The sequence below is a fragment of the Strix uralensis genome, chromosome 5 (assembly GCF_047716275.1).
Source record: "Strix uralensis isolate ZFMK-TIS-50842 chromosome 5, bStrUra1, whole genome shotgun sequence".
In the NCBI taxonomy this organism is placed as follows: Eukaryota; Metazoa; Chordata; class Aves; order Strigiformes; family Strigidae; genus Strix; species Strix uralensis.
The window spans coordinates 16,789,732-16,805,860 of NC_133976.1; the positions used below are offsets into that span (position 1 = coordinate 16,789,732).

At 41.0% G+C, this 16,129-nt stretch overlaps 1 protein-coding gene across 1 annotated transcript in view; it reads left to right on the top strand.

The window, feature by feature from the left end:
* The window catches only part of ABCD2 (ATP binding cassette subfamily D member 2), a 46,879-nt gene that overhangs the window by 19,659 nt on the left and 11,091 nt on the right, over positions 1-16,129 (top strand). Inside the window, exon 7 of the mRNA XM_074870012.1 lies at positions 11,936-12,081. Coding sequence (XP_074726113.1) covers positions 11,936-12,081 — 146 coding nt within the window. The remainder of the gene's footprint in view (positions 1-11,935; positions 12,082-16,129) is intronic.

Below are 16,129 nucleotides of genomic sequence, written 5' to 3' on the forward strand. Positions count from 1 at the left end.
GCACCAGGCTTGTCAGATGCTAAAATTATCAAATGTTGGTTGTTCTTCATAATTTAAGATTTACATACCTATATCTTACCTATATCATTCTTATTAATGCTAGGACAATATGGAACATAATACATTAAAGGTTTATCTGGCCCTTCTAAGCTGTGGTTTTGCATACATCTGCTCTATTTCTGGTATTTTATCTGGGGTTCCTTTACAAGTCTTTTCCTGTCTGGTGTTTTTCCTTCTGTATTCTAAAAATATCCTTGGCTACTAAACAAAATTGCATCAGCTATGAAGATATATTTCCTCTCAGCCCTATTGAGTAATCCATATATCTGATGTGATTTGCTTCAAGTAGTCCAAGGGTATTCATCATGTGGATGAAACCAAGCAACAGTGTTTCAGTTCTAAATGATATAAATAATAAAGTGATAAAATAAAAATCATTTTTACATGATAAGCACATGCAACTTTGAAGATTATAGCGTTATTCAAATGTTACCATAAGCAGGGTGGTAGGTAGTAGTGGCCACTGTCATTAAAATGTGGTTGTTTCCTAAGACAATTCTTGATTACCTAAACAATTTAATCTCGCAAAATTGTTGTGTTCACTTTCAGATACCCGATATTACATATGAAAGTATGTGCATATGTAGTATGTATATATATGGTTTTTCTGTATTAGACTACTTTCTCATTAGCGTGTGGTCTGTAAGAGAAGTGGCCCAAATGAAGTGCTGTGCAAATATGCCTATGCGAGTTCTGTTGCCTTGTCTCATTTAGATTGGCTCAGATGTCTCTGTGTTACATTGTATTTTGTACATCCTAATTTCTTGTCAGCTCATACTGCTCTTTTAACTCTGATCCCTTTAGTTGGGTCAGCTGGAGTTAAACTCTGCTCTGACTGCACATGCCAGCAGCACACTAGCAACTGTTGTTGCCCTTCAGCATTTTGCTGATAGTACACCACCAGATCGACTTGTTCCTTCAGTACTTTGCCATCAGTCATGTCATGCTATATAGATACCTACTCCCTTGCACACTGCATCTATCTGGTGTACTTACTGTTATCAAGCTTGTGGTGCTCCTCTTAAATATGTTTATTTCCAAAGTTCACCGCTTATCTGACAGATGAGAAAAAGGTCTGTGGTAGATAGCATTAACACGACATATAACATACTTCAGTTAAGTTTGCCTTAACAAATTGGCTGCTACTTCGTATGTTTTTTCCTTTTTTTTGAAATGAATCCATTCAAGACAGGTTAACTCCATATTCTGCTGTTGATTAAAAAGTGTGGCCTTGCATCTGAGAGGGCTCAGCCAGGGCTCAGCTTTTCCCATTTCATCTTACTGGAACTTGTATAGAAATGCTTGCACTTCTCCTTCCTGATTGAAGGAAGTCCTGTCTTGTCTCGCTTAGAACAGAAAACTTCTCATCTTGCTGCTCTGGAGGTTAACTGAAGCTTTGCCTGCCCGCATCACTGCGAGTCCTCTCTGTTTCCACTGAAGGCTCACTCACAGCTGTAAAGTGTGAAGGTTTTTAATTAGGTCTATGTGCTGACTGATCACAAGTAATGTCACTACCTCTTGGTAGCACATTGTGAACAAGATTCACCTACGCTAATAGTCAGAGGTGGAAAATGGCTTTACAGATTAGCTTCTACTCCCTCTCAAGCCTTGCAACGTGCTTTCCTTACTGGCCAGACACAAGAGTCAGCTAATTAAAGCACAGCTTATAGGTCTTTTCTGTTATTAGGCAAAGTGTTGCAGAAATCCCAGACTGAAGGCTTTAGTCAGCTTGCTGCATTGGGGTTTAGTTTAGATTTAAAATGTGTTTACATAAATCCAACACTGCTCTTAAAGGCTACAGCTAAACTGATGTTTGTCAAGGGCTTCAGCAGGACTCCGGGGTTTTGGTCCCTCAATCACTTCAGACTGGGAGCATGTCTGGAGCAAGCTGTGACTATAGGAGATACCAAGAGGACTAAATGTGAGTGAGGAATTGAGATGTGTTGATACATACTCAATTTTTACTCCATATGGAGACTAGTGCATTTCCGTGCAAGCACAGAAGCCAGTACCACACTTGATACAAATGAAGACCCTTGTGGTACGGACAAACCTGCATGTTAGGGAGTAATCTGGTAGTTGCATTTACATGACCTAGTTTCTGCAGAGAAGTGCCATTACTGTGTCCAGTTTGAGTAGTTACCACCAGTTTAATGCCTTACGTTGCGATTGTACAACAAAGGATCTTTGACAGATGAACGGAATGGCAAATGTTTACTATTTCAACATTTTACCTAGAAATGTGAAAAAGCATGCTTCAAGTGCCTTATGCATATCAAATTATGAGAAGCAATATGGCTATATAACACAGGGAAGCACTGGGAAAAATAAACTACAAAATCTGCCTGGCATAAAAAGCTTGATATGAAAAGACTGAAAGGATGCTGGCTTTTGTGAGGGGACGACAGCTGAAAGCTCTAATATTGACTGTATCATATTCCCTGGGAAGAAGTCCTTTCTCCTTCTTACTATAGTTTTCAGTCGGAAGCTCTCATTACAGTGCCCTATCCTTTTAAATATCCAAATAGGAGACATAGCCAACACATCCTTCTTGAAGAGAAGGTGGTAGACCTTCCCATGCACTATAGGCTCTGCCTTTTGCCTGCCCCTATGTTCTGGGCTCCAGAACTGTGTCCCAGCTCCAAGGTGAACTGGACCTTCAGCCCTCTTCCAGCCTCTCCATGGTCTGCTCATTCGGACATGTTTCTTAGGGTCTAGTTCTGTGTTTGCCTACCTGCAGGCTGAGGATCTCACCTTCTGTCCCTCCTACAGCTCACTGTGGTTTCATCCAGTTTTATTCATCATGGTGATTCTGTTCTGCATTTCCTGGAGACCATGCAGTATTCACTAGTAAATACCCACCTTCCAGAGAGAAGATTATTAGCCATTTTTAATACAAGTGTTCAAACCCCACCCCCAACAAGTTAAAGCAATAAACCATCAACTCATACACCGAAAGTATAATTTGTCTGTGTTCATTTAGGCAGCTAAAAGTTAGACATTCTTGTGTAAGATTTTTAGTGAGTGAACTGTCTACCTCTGGAGTATGATTCACTGTTACAATGCACCAATGAAAATGTTCATTGTTGTAAGAAAGGTATTCGAACTCTGTAATGCATTAATTAAAATTCCTTTTATTAGAGATAAGGAATGGGTTGATAGCATAGATAATCACAAAATTGAGGTTGAAACGAACCTCTGGAGGTCATCTGGTCCAACCCCTGTGCTCAAGCAGGGGCACCTAGAGCTGTTCACCCAGGACCATGACCAAATGGCTTTTGAGTATCTCTGAGGGTTGAGATTCCACAGCATTTCTGGGCAACTTGTTCCAGTGCTTAATCACCCTCACAGTGAAAAATTGTTTCCTGATGCTCAGATGGTATCTCCTGTTTCAGTTTGTGCCTATTGCCTCTGGTCCTGTCACTGGGCACCACTGAAAAGAGCCTGGCTCCACTTTCTTTTGCACCTTCCCTTCAGGTATTTATATACACCGATAAGATCCCCATGAGCCTTCTCTTCTCCAGGCTGAACAGTCCCAGCTCTCTCAGCCTTTTTTCACAGGAGAGACACTCCAGTCCCTTCATTGTCTTTGTGGCGCTTACGTCCCATTAGATGCTAGGAACCCAGCATTGCAGAGTGTTAGATAAACCTCTAGTCACATCATGGCATACTGCACCTGATCCCATCTGTGCTAAGATTCGTTGGCATTATGGTCTTTAGCACTCTGATAGGATTTTCTTAGAAGTAAACAATTCCATTTATCATTTATACTGTCAGACAGAAAGATGTTAGCACAAGAACATGCTGCTTCACTTCAAGATAAAGACAAGGACACACAGGTGGGGCAACTGCTGGTGCCAAGTGGGAGCTGCTTGCAGGCTCCTCTGTTATGATTAGCTGGCAAAGTTTATCCTGCAGCCAAGTGATAAGTGGAGCACAACACGGGCGTGAAGGCCAAGTTATGTACAGCACAGCCCAACATTGTGCAGCAAAGTATAGCACAGGCCCATGCCCACTCAGGTCAACTGTTCTGTGGATCACCAGCTCCTCGATACACAATAGTCTTCCTGTTTAGATCACTGCAGATGTTCGTCCTGTTTCCTAGGACAAATATCTAAGACGACACATGAGACTCTACTTCACTATAGAGGACTCCGTTGACTACAAAGAGACCTTGAGGTGACTAGCTCAGACTTGGATGGGTAACTTTTAGATGAGTCTCTTCTGCAAATAATGCTGAGGAGTCCCCAGAACACTGAATTTTCAGTTCTTTGTTCTTGAGTCATTAATTATGTCATGGTCTTGTGGGAGCATGTAGCAGGTGGGTTTTTTTCTACAGTTCAGCATGTGTGCACTAGCCTAGCTTAGATGGGAGTGTGTCTTTCCCAGGAGGGAAGACTTTTCCAGGCTTGTTTATCTGCCTAGCGTTTTGCATTAATTATACCCTATCCATTTTAGTTTCTGTTAGAGATTACTACAGCTCCCTTGTGGCCACTTCAGGTACCTATAACACTTATAAAATGGCTATAATAATGTTCCATGTATCCGTGGTGCATCTCTGTATTCTGCACTGTCATGTTCTGTCCCGTATAATGCAGTGTTTCACAGAGGATTAGAGAGGGAAGTCACTGCAGTATGTGACTTCTCACTTGTTGGCAGGGTGTTTCCCTGGAGACACACTATTGCTCTAGTATTACTTTTACATTCATATCCCAGTATATGGGAAAAATGATACCATTGACATCTAAGCATTGTAGAAACCCAAAGCAAAAGGAGCCTCTGCTCTAGAGACTTCACTGTCTACAGTTCCTTTGCTCTGTGAAGTAAGGTGTCAGTTCTCCTCTGCAAAACTCCATATAATTTCAGATCTTTCTAAAAGAGGGAAATTGCCTTGCTCATTGTGTTATGCTGCTGTGGTAAAAATCAGAAACGCCTCTTAGGCTGAGGTATGCCTGGTGGGACTAGCAGACTAGACTCTTGTCCAGAACAGCTCATTGTTCTTTATTGAATTCATTGATCTTCATGATCATCCATCCAAATAATCCTTTTATCATTAGGACTGCCAGAGATATGAAGAGACTGGGCCTGCAAAAATTGGATGTTAAAGAAAGGAGTGTATTTTTCCTTTGTTTGACTGGCTGGTTGATTTGATTCACTGCAGGAGGTATAATTATTTCAGATTGCATTAGCTGCTTGTATTTTGTAGAAATTGTCTCAGTTTTGTTTTTAATTATACATGTGTTCTTGTGTGCTTTCTGTTGTCTCTGCCTATCACAAGATACAAATAGACTGAACTGGATAATTTTGTGAATTGTTCACTTTAAACTTTTATGCCATCTGACCAGTTCTAGTTATATTGTAAGTGATCTTGGTAATGGTGAATAAGTAAATCATGAGATGAGATGATACCTGAGCATGAATAGTGCTTTAAATTAAAGTCTTCTTTTACCCTTTTACCTTTCTGGTTATTATTTCCTCCCAGATTATTTTCTTGCATAGCTTCTTTGCAAAGAAAGCCACAGAGTGATTAGTGTGATTTTTTCAGCCTTTGATATCAGATTCTAATTATATGTGTTGAGAATTCAGCCTTTCATACTGTGCATTTCACTTCCTGTTAACTATGTTAATGGCTATAAGGTGATTACATTCCACTCTGGTAACTGATCTATCTGAAATATTTAGAGGATGTTCATGGCTAGTTCTGTATGAGTGGAGAGGAGAGTTCAGTGTAGGGTATTTTAAAGCGAGATCAATTATTTATATCTTTAGAAGGGTTGCTGAAACTTTAGCTGGCCCTAAAATTCCTTGAACTAGATACAATGCAATAAACTGAGCCTGTTGCTTTTTTAACATTTTGCTAAATATTATTTATTATTTTTTAACTCTGGTGATACCACCTTCTGTGTTAGAGTAGTGGATAAAACACTGCTTAAAAAGAACTTAATTCACATTCATACAAGACATTTTATTTTGTCAAAGTTGCAGTGGTTGTGCCACTATTAGTTTTTTTGTTGTTTATTTTATTAATGTCATCAAAAAACTATTAGGAATCCGGATCACTTTACTTAGTGGAGGTTGGCATTTCTTGAGCATCACTGTTGATAAAACCTTGTTGATGTTGAAAACTGTGGAGTTGTTACTGTTGACCTAAATCAGGAACATGGCAAGAGCTGGAGTTCTGCTGAGGTGATTCCAGACGAGGTATTCCAGACAAGGTTCCTAAAAATTAGGACCTTGACACCAGCAAGGTGATAGAAAGTTCTAAATATAGGTGGATTCCCTAGAGGTAGAGATTTAGGACTTTTGGAAGATCATTAAAAAAAAATTGTGTAGTAGGTAAAGGGAGCCACCTAGAGTTAATCCATAGGAATCTCTAAATATAAGTGTATGTCTGAACTTCTGCCTCTTCCTGAAGTTTAGGTGCCAAACTGAGAGCTAAACATTAAACCCCTTTATCTATAACAAGCCCTCTCCTGGGAGCAGGCACCTAAATAAGATTAGAACCCCCTTTAATATGTTCTTACAATGCTACTGAAGGATTAGGATAGTTACTGCATTTTATATTAAAGAGCATTAGGAAAAACATACATAATATATGGCACAAGGACTAGTCTTCTCCCTTCCAGTTGAGGACTGTGACTGGTATAGTATATAATTAGGCTCTTTGCAATAACTTTCTCTTCAGATATGTGATTCCTGCCTCTTAGCAGTTTCCTTGCTTCAGTGGGACGATTAGAAGGTGCCCTCCCTTTGACTCCTCTTTAGCCTGGATGCTAGCCTTGAAGAATGGGAATCTGATGCCCTGCAAGCTGAAAAGATCTTAGCCTGAATCCAGTTCTTGGAAGAGATTTGCTAACTGTTAGCTTGTCATACAGCCCCTCATCTTGCATCTCTAGTAGCTGCAGTGTTTTGCTGCTGTTGCTTTCATATTTCATGCTGTACTGGATCTTCTGAGGAATTAGACAGCGTTTGGGCACAGCTGTAGGTGTGAGCTGTGTCCTTGGCTTTCCGGACTGGAGATTCTTTGGTGCAAGCACTCACTCCTTAAGATCTTCCAGGTTTCTTAGGAAGATACCTCCATAGCTGGAGCTTGGGCTTCAGTATCATCTTCTTGAATAGAGGTGCCTAAGCAAGCACTCTGAATTGTACTCTGAAGCCACTCCAATCTCCTTTGTAAATCCAGGCTGCAATATATCTGAAAAGGAGAATCACAGGTGTAGTGTTCTCCTTTCTCTCTCCCACTTGGGTATATGAGAGAGGCATTTTGCCAGCCAGAGACAGAAACTTAAAAGATGGAAAGATGGGTCAGTCAAGAGTTTATAGTTGCATTACATATAATTTTCCCACATAACCTTGTATATCTGTGAGAATAATAGTGCAGTAATAACCACCAATGCACTTGGACAGCAAATGGCAAGTCAGGTCCTGATTGCTCAGTTGGGGACATGCAGATGGTTTCCAGAATCACAAGCCACATGTTTTTAGACTTTTCCTTTCATGGAGGAAGTGTTAATCACAGCCTATGCCAAGGAAGGCAAGGTGAGCTTCAGCCTGTACCTGGAAGCAGTTCCTTTAACTAATATCCCTTAACTTCGATGCCAGCCACTTAAGATATATTTTTGGTCCCTTTCTTATTCCAGCGTGCTTATAATTAAGACTCTGACCATTCAGAGTGCTTTATAGGCTCTCAAAGTGCATATTGATTAGTTGCTATAATTCTTTAAAATAATATTATGGATGTTAGAACAGGTTATCAGTTCTGTCAGCACAGTTTATTTTCCATGGAAGATGAAAATACCTTTAAATACATTCAGGAAGTATTTGTAAACATTTCAAGTGGATATGGCTTTTTCTGATTTTGGAACAGAAATTTCTTGACATCTAAACACGTCATCTTCCTTAACTTGCTACCCAAAAGAGTGAAGCCCTCTGCTCTTCAAGACATCAGAGAATTATTAGATGTTAGTACTGCCTGGTTACAGTGTGCAGTGTTAATCTACAGTCCTTTTGAACTGGCATTATACCTCTCTCTTCATGCCTAACAGCTCCAGCATGTAAGTTCTCTGTTTGGAAAGACAAGTGACTGGTATGTACTCCAGTATGTTTTGTAGCACCTGTGCCTTTCTCCGTCCCCAAAGCTAACCGGCAATAAAGAGTCCATATCATCTGCAACACTTGCCTTTTCTCCCCATATGATTTCTCTAATATTTTGCCTGGGTATATTTTGGAACTGTCAGGATATATTTTGGAACTGTCCATACCACAGGCTTCAGATTGCAGCACGTCTTGATATCATCTTTCTTTAAAGCCTGCACTGCAAGGGGGAAGCCATAAGCCTTAGGGATGATGACTTGTTACTAGCAGAATGAAGTTACAACTCTGCAAAGTGAAGCACTAAGTGCACCAAACAGAAATTGGTGATGCAATAAAACCATCAAACTGACTGAAAAAGGATCAGTTTATGAGAACTGAAAGTGTTTCTTCCACTAAATACTTTGAAATTTCAGAAAACCAGGCAAGAATCAGTGAGTTTTCTTAGCTTTCTGGAGGTTTGCTACTGAAACTTTAAAAAAGGATTACTGATCTTAAATCCCGTCTCTTAAAAACAGTGTAGGAATCTTTTTTCAGAGAGCAAAGAAGCAAAACAATTGCAGAGCTATTACTGTCAAAGACGTGACCTCTGCACAGCAGAGGAGTTGCTTTTGGAGTCTGTAAGAGTGCTTTCTTTGAGACTGGAACCCAGACACTCTGACTGAAAGGAAAAACTCCATAAGAAATCAATTAAGTCCAGTTAAACTCAAGTATTACTCCAGGACAAAAAGAGTGGTTTTGTTGTTTGAACTGCTAAAAATTTAATGAAAACAGTATTTTAACAAGGAGCTTACTGGCAAAGCCAAAATTTCACTGCTGCTGTATCCAGTTACCCATACTTCTTACTACTTAATGTCTAGCTATCACACCTGTAACCTCAGTTACAATAACATCTGATGTTTAACAGGTTTTAGTGTGTTTGACTTTGTGGCACCCATGGTAGGTAAGGAGGTTATTGTCTCCAAGTTATGGATAGAAAGATCTGGTTTAGTATGAGATTATGAGAGTATGAATTAGATGAGATCTCATCTAACTTTAGCACTTTAGAAGTTAGTTATCTAAGTTAGTTGTCTGGGCTCTGTCCCCCACTGGGGGAGAAGACACCCCCAGGAAGCAAGCCATCCCTACCCTAAAATAAATGGGATAAACCAACTACAGAGGTGCCTGTCTTTGTTATCAAGAGTTGGAGCCCCAGAGGAGACATCTCATGCCAAGCAAGGTGAAGTGTCCCCTCAGGGACGTGAGTGGCTCCCTATAGGATGGAGGAAGCAGAACATGCTCTCCCACCTCCCAGGGCAGAGCCATAACCATAAGTCATTCTTCCTCTCTGCTAATTAGTCAGTAATTGACAGGGTTTGCTATTCCACTGCAGGCTGGTCTTTTCTTTAATTTTTACAGAGAAGGTGGGGAGAGGTGTGCTTGGTAGTACTAGTGTGTTTAGATGGGAGGCCACAAGGAAAATCCAGTTGTACCAGGAAGTGGTGCTAGTGACTCAATAAAGAGCATGGCAACGAGTGTCCTGGCATGGTGCTTTTGAGCATTGCCTTCCTGGTTGTACTGTAAGTTAAATTTCAGAGCTGCTAGTCATTACAGGATCATACTTCACAAGAGTAGGATATTAAACCTCAGACAAATTATATGATAGATAACTCTGTCCTCCTTGCCCTTACCTGCAACTTCACCTAAATTATACAGTCTTATGCACAACCTGTTTTAAAATTTTCTGAGCCCAGGTGGAGTTGCTGTCTTCTGTCCCAGAGATGGCAGCAGTCTGGAGTGAGTGAAATGATTTCTGCATACGCAAGAAGTAAAGCCCTTTGGGATTTTAGATGGAGAGCACTATGGAAATGTAATAATCATTACTTCATGAAGTTATATAATGTTTAGCGTTGAGATTTTGCAATATCCCCATTAATTTAAATGGTTCACTGAATTTGATGCTAGTGTTCATGCAGCAGCCCAGAGTGGCACTCTTCCCACAATAAGCAGAAAGTAAAACAATGAGCAAAAAGGAGCAGCAATGCTTGTATTTGACTTGTGGTTCTGGTTTGGCTCCATCTGGGTGCCTGCCCACAGCAGGGAAATGACTAAATATTTGCGAGCAGTTCAGATCCCCTGCCCTTCCCACCCTCACCCAGCTGGTGGTGAAAGTACTTTAACTACGGGCCAGTACCGACAGTTCACCATGGGTGTCTGCAGCACTAAAACCAATGCAGCTGATGCCAGCTTGAATGTGACTTTCAGTTCATGTTGCAGCTTTAGTTCTGTAATTCTACATCTGTTGCATTATGAATTCCTTCAAATTATTCTGTGGTGTATTTTAGGGACTCTCAAAATAACAATGAGTAGATCCACCCCTTCTGTAAAGACATCTCCAAGGGAAGGGAAGAAATCTGCTAAGGTATTACACATATCTGTCAGGGAAAGCCTCTGCATGGCTAAGACCTTCCTACCACGCAGGTCCAGAGCTCTGCAGGGAATAAAACTGACCCCGTATCAACATGCTGTGAAGTTGGTGGAAGCAGCTCTCAGTGGCAAGAGCAAGCTGCCTGGAAGCCTCCTCATTGCTGCTCTCTGTCCTCATCCCCCTGTCACCACAGCTTTAATAAGACTAGCATTGTTTTTGCATATGAAACCAGAGGGAGTTAGTGTAACTCTTGGCATAGAAAGCAGGACAGAGTCTGGAGCCTGACTGTTCTTTGGCTCTGGCCTTCCCTTCCAAACTCAGAATCTCACAGATCATTCCCGGGGTGTTTCCAGCTTCCAAGAGCTATAGGCAGTGTCTGTGGGACAGGATGGATATTTGTCCTTCACAAGAAATCCTTAGAAAAAGAGCACCAAGAGAGATGGTCGATTAGATGTGTCTTAGATTGCCTTTGCTATCCTAGTCTGAATAGCCTGGTATCTTTTAAAGAGCTGTAAAACTGTTCTTTGAGCTGACTTTGTTTAGAATCTAGGAGGAGTTTTGGGGCCTGGGCTGTACCAGAGGCTGGGCACAGCTCATGTCATTGTGGAGACTGTCCATAACCATTCTAGGGACACAGCCATGATTGAGGACACTGGCTCCAAAGTGGAGCCAGCTTGTTTTAGTAAGATGGATGGTATTATCTGGTCTGGGAACGTGGTGATCCAGAAACTGTTTCACATACAGCTCAACCTTGTGCTTGGCAAAGGGAGGCTGGTTCTGGAAGGTTTAGGCTGATTAACTTCTGTATTGTATGCTTTTTTGCAATTCAGAAGTGTTACGCTGACTTACAGAGCCAGCTAAGTTACGCCCAGTCACGATTCTGCAGTCCCGAATAGTAGTGTGCAAAGGAGGCTTTCATTGCTCTCCTGCCTGGCTTGGGTGTCTCCTGCTGCACCACTGAAGTCTTTCCCAGTTTGAGCTGCAACGTTTTTGTTACAACTTGCTTTACCATGTGCGTGTTTAATGCAATTTCTAAATGTCTCATCATACCAAACCTTGAATACAGCATAGAGGTTCCCTGATGCCAAATGAAAGCATTTGGAATGAGCTATGAAGTGGATGTTTATTCTGCCTGATCTGTCATTTTGTTTTCATGCTAATGCTACCCCTGTTGCTACCCTGTAATCAGCTGTTATGGAAACAATACATCTTCCCCAGGGTAAGTTTAGAAAAACATTCACCCACAATGTATCCACAGATAAATCCAGTTTTAGCAACATGGTGTTTAAAGCATTATACTCTGCTCACAGAGCATCCACAAGATGTGCTTGCTTGGAGCCAGCTCCAGATTACCAGTTTCTCTGTATTGTTTCTCAGGCCCTACATGTCCATTGGAACTCTACGTGATCAAGTCATCTATCCAGACTCCGTGGATGACATGCACGAGAAAGGCTACCAAGATCAGGATCTGGAGTGTATCCTGCATATGGTTCATCTGTACCACATAGTTCAAAGAGAAGGAGGTAAAATCCATATTTTTGTAAAAAGCTTTCAAAATCCATTCCTCGTGTGTGTCTTAGTGTGACTGACCTTTACTTACTGAACTGGCAAAACTGGATTCAGACCTTTCGTGGTTGTGGGAGCTGCACAACCACGTTTGTTGCTCCTGATGCTAACAAAAGGAGAAGAGCTAAGTGCTTTTCCCCAGTAAATCCATGCCCAAGCTGAGTGTCCTTGTTCTCTTGTAATGGCCAGTCTTTTCATGGTATTGTGAGATCGTGGACCTTCCTTCATTTTCTTAGAAAATGTAACCTGTCTTAAAACCTTGTAATGCTACTGATTACATGAACTCGAAAGCATGTGAATGAAAAGAGGGTCAGATCTGCTTTCACCTCCCTGGTTTGTGGGATCAGCAGGACTATGTGCCATGAGAAGGAGTGTCCAATACCACACCACTACGGTGAACAGGTTAAAAATAACCAAACAACACTGGCCAGCGGAGTGTTGCCATCTACCACTTGCTGTTAAAGTTTCCATGTGTTCTCAGCATTGTTTGTTCTGAGAGTAGGGAATGGTGTAAATATGCTGGCACAGTAAGTGTCAAGATGCTCAAGACTTCTTGTGTCTAAGGAACTGCAGCAGTTCATGGCTTTTTTTCCCAAGCATAGCAATAATTTTCATCCTTTTGTTCCCACCAGCCACTAATCTCTAGTTTGAATTTCCTCCCCATCATTACGCTTTTAAAACAGACGTAGGACAAAGTTGGTAACATTTAGAGAGAAGAAGGAGGATCTTCAAAACCCCTCTAAGGAGCTGATGTCGGGAGTTCTGGCGGTGCTCTCTGCCAGCTGTCAGTGCTCCTTTTTGAGAGGGCACTTCAGGTGCATTGCCTTGTAATGTGTGTGCTTGGTGTCTCTCAGGATCATTCTGACAATAACGCGTAGTGCTTCAGCCGTTGGGAATCCCAAGGCAACTTTTAAATTTCCATTCCTGAATGGCAGCCTGTTGCTCTGTTCTAAAGGTAGAAGGTGTATTTTGTTTCTGAAGTATGCATGGACACTCATCTGGTGTCTTTTCTGCACATTTTAGAGTAGGGAGTAGTAATCATTTATAGCAGCAATTGTATACCTACAGATACTTCATCTCACAATTGTGTTGATAGACTCTTATCTTTCCCTGGGTTAATGCTTCTTTGTTAAGAATGTAATAATGACTGTTGGCCCTCAAGTTGCAATAGAAAATAAGAATCTGCCATCATTCTCATTCATAACATTATTCAGATCTGATACTACGACACAAAAACTGAAAAAGTGGGCAGAGAGCTAAACTCAGTGACCAGAATGATTTCTGAGAAGGCCTCTACTCCCTACACTGACATTGCAACTATTCCTGTTAGTATTCCTGAGTCACTTATGTCACTAAGTGAAGTGCCCAGATTGCAGAACAAGCAGGTGTGTTGGAATGGGGAGTTGGAAAAGGAGGAGCAGTTAAATTGTCAGGGGCAAGAAGCCACTGTGGAGTGTTCATTCACAGCCTGCTGGTACTTGTAGATGTACTGAACAACACATGACCCTCAGTGGCCAAACCCTTATCCCCAGCAGCCTCTGAATGCACATGGTTGTGGTTTGTAACCCTGCAGCTGGAGCATGTAACTGATGATGGGGCACTGACTGTGCTCTACGTATGAGATGCTGTTGGCTAGAGTCAGTGTTCTGTACTGCCAAAATGAAAACCCAGGTTTGGATCAGCCTCGCTCTACTTTCTGTGCCAAAGAGAGTATTTATTGTTGACCCCATTCATGCTCTTCTGCCTGTCTGACTGTGCATGCGAGACACACACAATCTATAATAAAGTATAGAGGACACTGTTAATGTTCAGTGGTGCTCTATTGAAACTCCACAGAGGATAAGGGCACACTGTGCAAAAATCTGCACAAACAAATGTTAAAAATAAAGTGTCTTAGGTACTTTGTGATCTAAAATGACAGAAGTGGGCAAAGCCGGAAAACAAGGGGAGAGATTACCACATACCAGGAAGTTTTTAAGACCATAATACACTTACTTGTTCCCTTTTCTCCTTGGGCATTTGCAGGAGACAAGTGCCAAGGTAGGAGCAGAGAGGAAATCCGTGACATCTGATTTGACACGTCACATGGATTTCATATGCTTACATATTCTTTAGAGCTCCCCCAGTCTGGGACAAAGACTCATATTCTGGTTTTTTGAACCATCAAACCATCAGACTTGCTGAAAGTGAATAATTGACATTTTTATTTATACATAGCTGAATTATTTTTTTAAATTTCAATTTTAATTTTATTCTTTTACTAAAATCAGATTTTTAAACTAAAATAATTTCTATTAAAAATGGCACTTTCTCTTTGCAAAATAATGAGAAATCCCATATAAAGCTTGTAGAACAAGGGATTTGGCTCAAACCAAATTTTTTCCTTTTTGCAAACTGTTTTGATGGTTGACAAACACTGGCATTTGCCAATAGAAAAAAGTTTTGCTGAAAAATCCTCAGCAAGTTTCTATTTATATATTGTATATAATTTTTGAAAATGTATTACATCTGGAAAAAAAATCAATGAAACAATTTTTAGTTATTCAGATTCTTGTGGATATATGTGATATGTCCATGCTATTTTGAACCATTTCCATAAACTGTTCTAAGAATGGAGCTAACTATCTGTCAATCATTAAGTTATAGAAATCTAATATAATTCTTCAATATTTTTTTCTGTAGATCGTCTTCTCTGTCAGAGCCTTACCTCTGTCTCTTCCCCTTTCACCTGTCCCCTGCAGTATTAAGCCTACACCAGACAGCAGGCTCCTTAGGGCATGACCCTGTTGTACTTTAATTGACCACAAATGTCATGTGTGTATAATATGATGCTTTGCAGTTTTGTCTTCTGCTCCCTGTGGGCAGCTATGAAAAAGCCAGATGGAGCCAGAAGTGCGCAACTCTGACTCAATTTATTTGTCCTGGCATAACTTTATTGTCTTTAGCTGAATTACTTCCACATTGCATCAGTACAAGGGTCACCAGATTCCAAGTCTAAAGTAGCCAACAAGAGCCTGACATTCTTGTTGCTGACAATGAGAGAAATTCCTCTCTTTTTCAAGCAATAAGGTTTGACCCAGCTAGAAGTAGATAGAATAGTTACACGAATAAGTAGCCCAGTTTGGCATTTACCTTCTGTGTTACCCTCATGAAAGTTTTTTCAGTCAGTTGCAACAGAATACACCAAAACCACCAAAATAACATCTCCTGTCCCCATCACCACTGTTCCAGATGACCCTGAGCCCGAGGTCTAGAAGAACCCAGTGCAATTGCTGTTGACAGTAGCACCCCTTGCTGCTAGGGGCAGAATTTCCTTCCCACCAAGGCCCACACCGATGTTTTTCTCACCTGCTTAGATATTAGATATTAGAGGCATGCAATTTTGTTACTACCTTTATATTATCAATAAGGTGCCCTCATCAAAACCTGCAAAGTTGCTAGCTCTACCAGAACAATAATTTCATACAAAATGAGAGTAGCAAAGAAGGTTGTATTCAGCATAGGTGGTGAAAAGGCACATCCAGAGATCGTGAATAGCATGGAGGTGTGCAATAGATGTACATAAAGTGGTTCCTTTTTGACCTGCTTTGAAAATCTGTATATATTTAGCAAGTGTCAGTTGTGATGCAGCCTTAGGCTGCCAATAGCCTGTCACGTGAGAGGAGCCATGAGTACATGTAGCAGCATGCTGAATGCATGACCGGGCCTGTCAGGTTGGGGCTGATGACATTACTGAACAAGTTCAACCTGCTTATGTTTTCTCAGCATCCCAGATTATAATTATTCCTCATTTTTTTTGCACATTTGTCATATCTTTGGGTCTTGTCCAGGGAACCTTTGTGCTTAGGCCACATACAAACACACAGACAAGCACATTTCCTCTCTCCAAGATTTCTTCATCTGATCACTTTAGCCCTGGATTTGCTTTTGTTACTGCTGCCAGCAGGAACTCTGGAGTGCTCTGCCAGCTTTTCCAGTGACTCTGAAATCTAGAGACGCAAATCC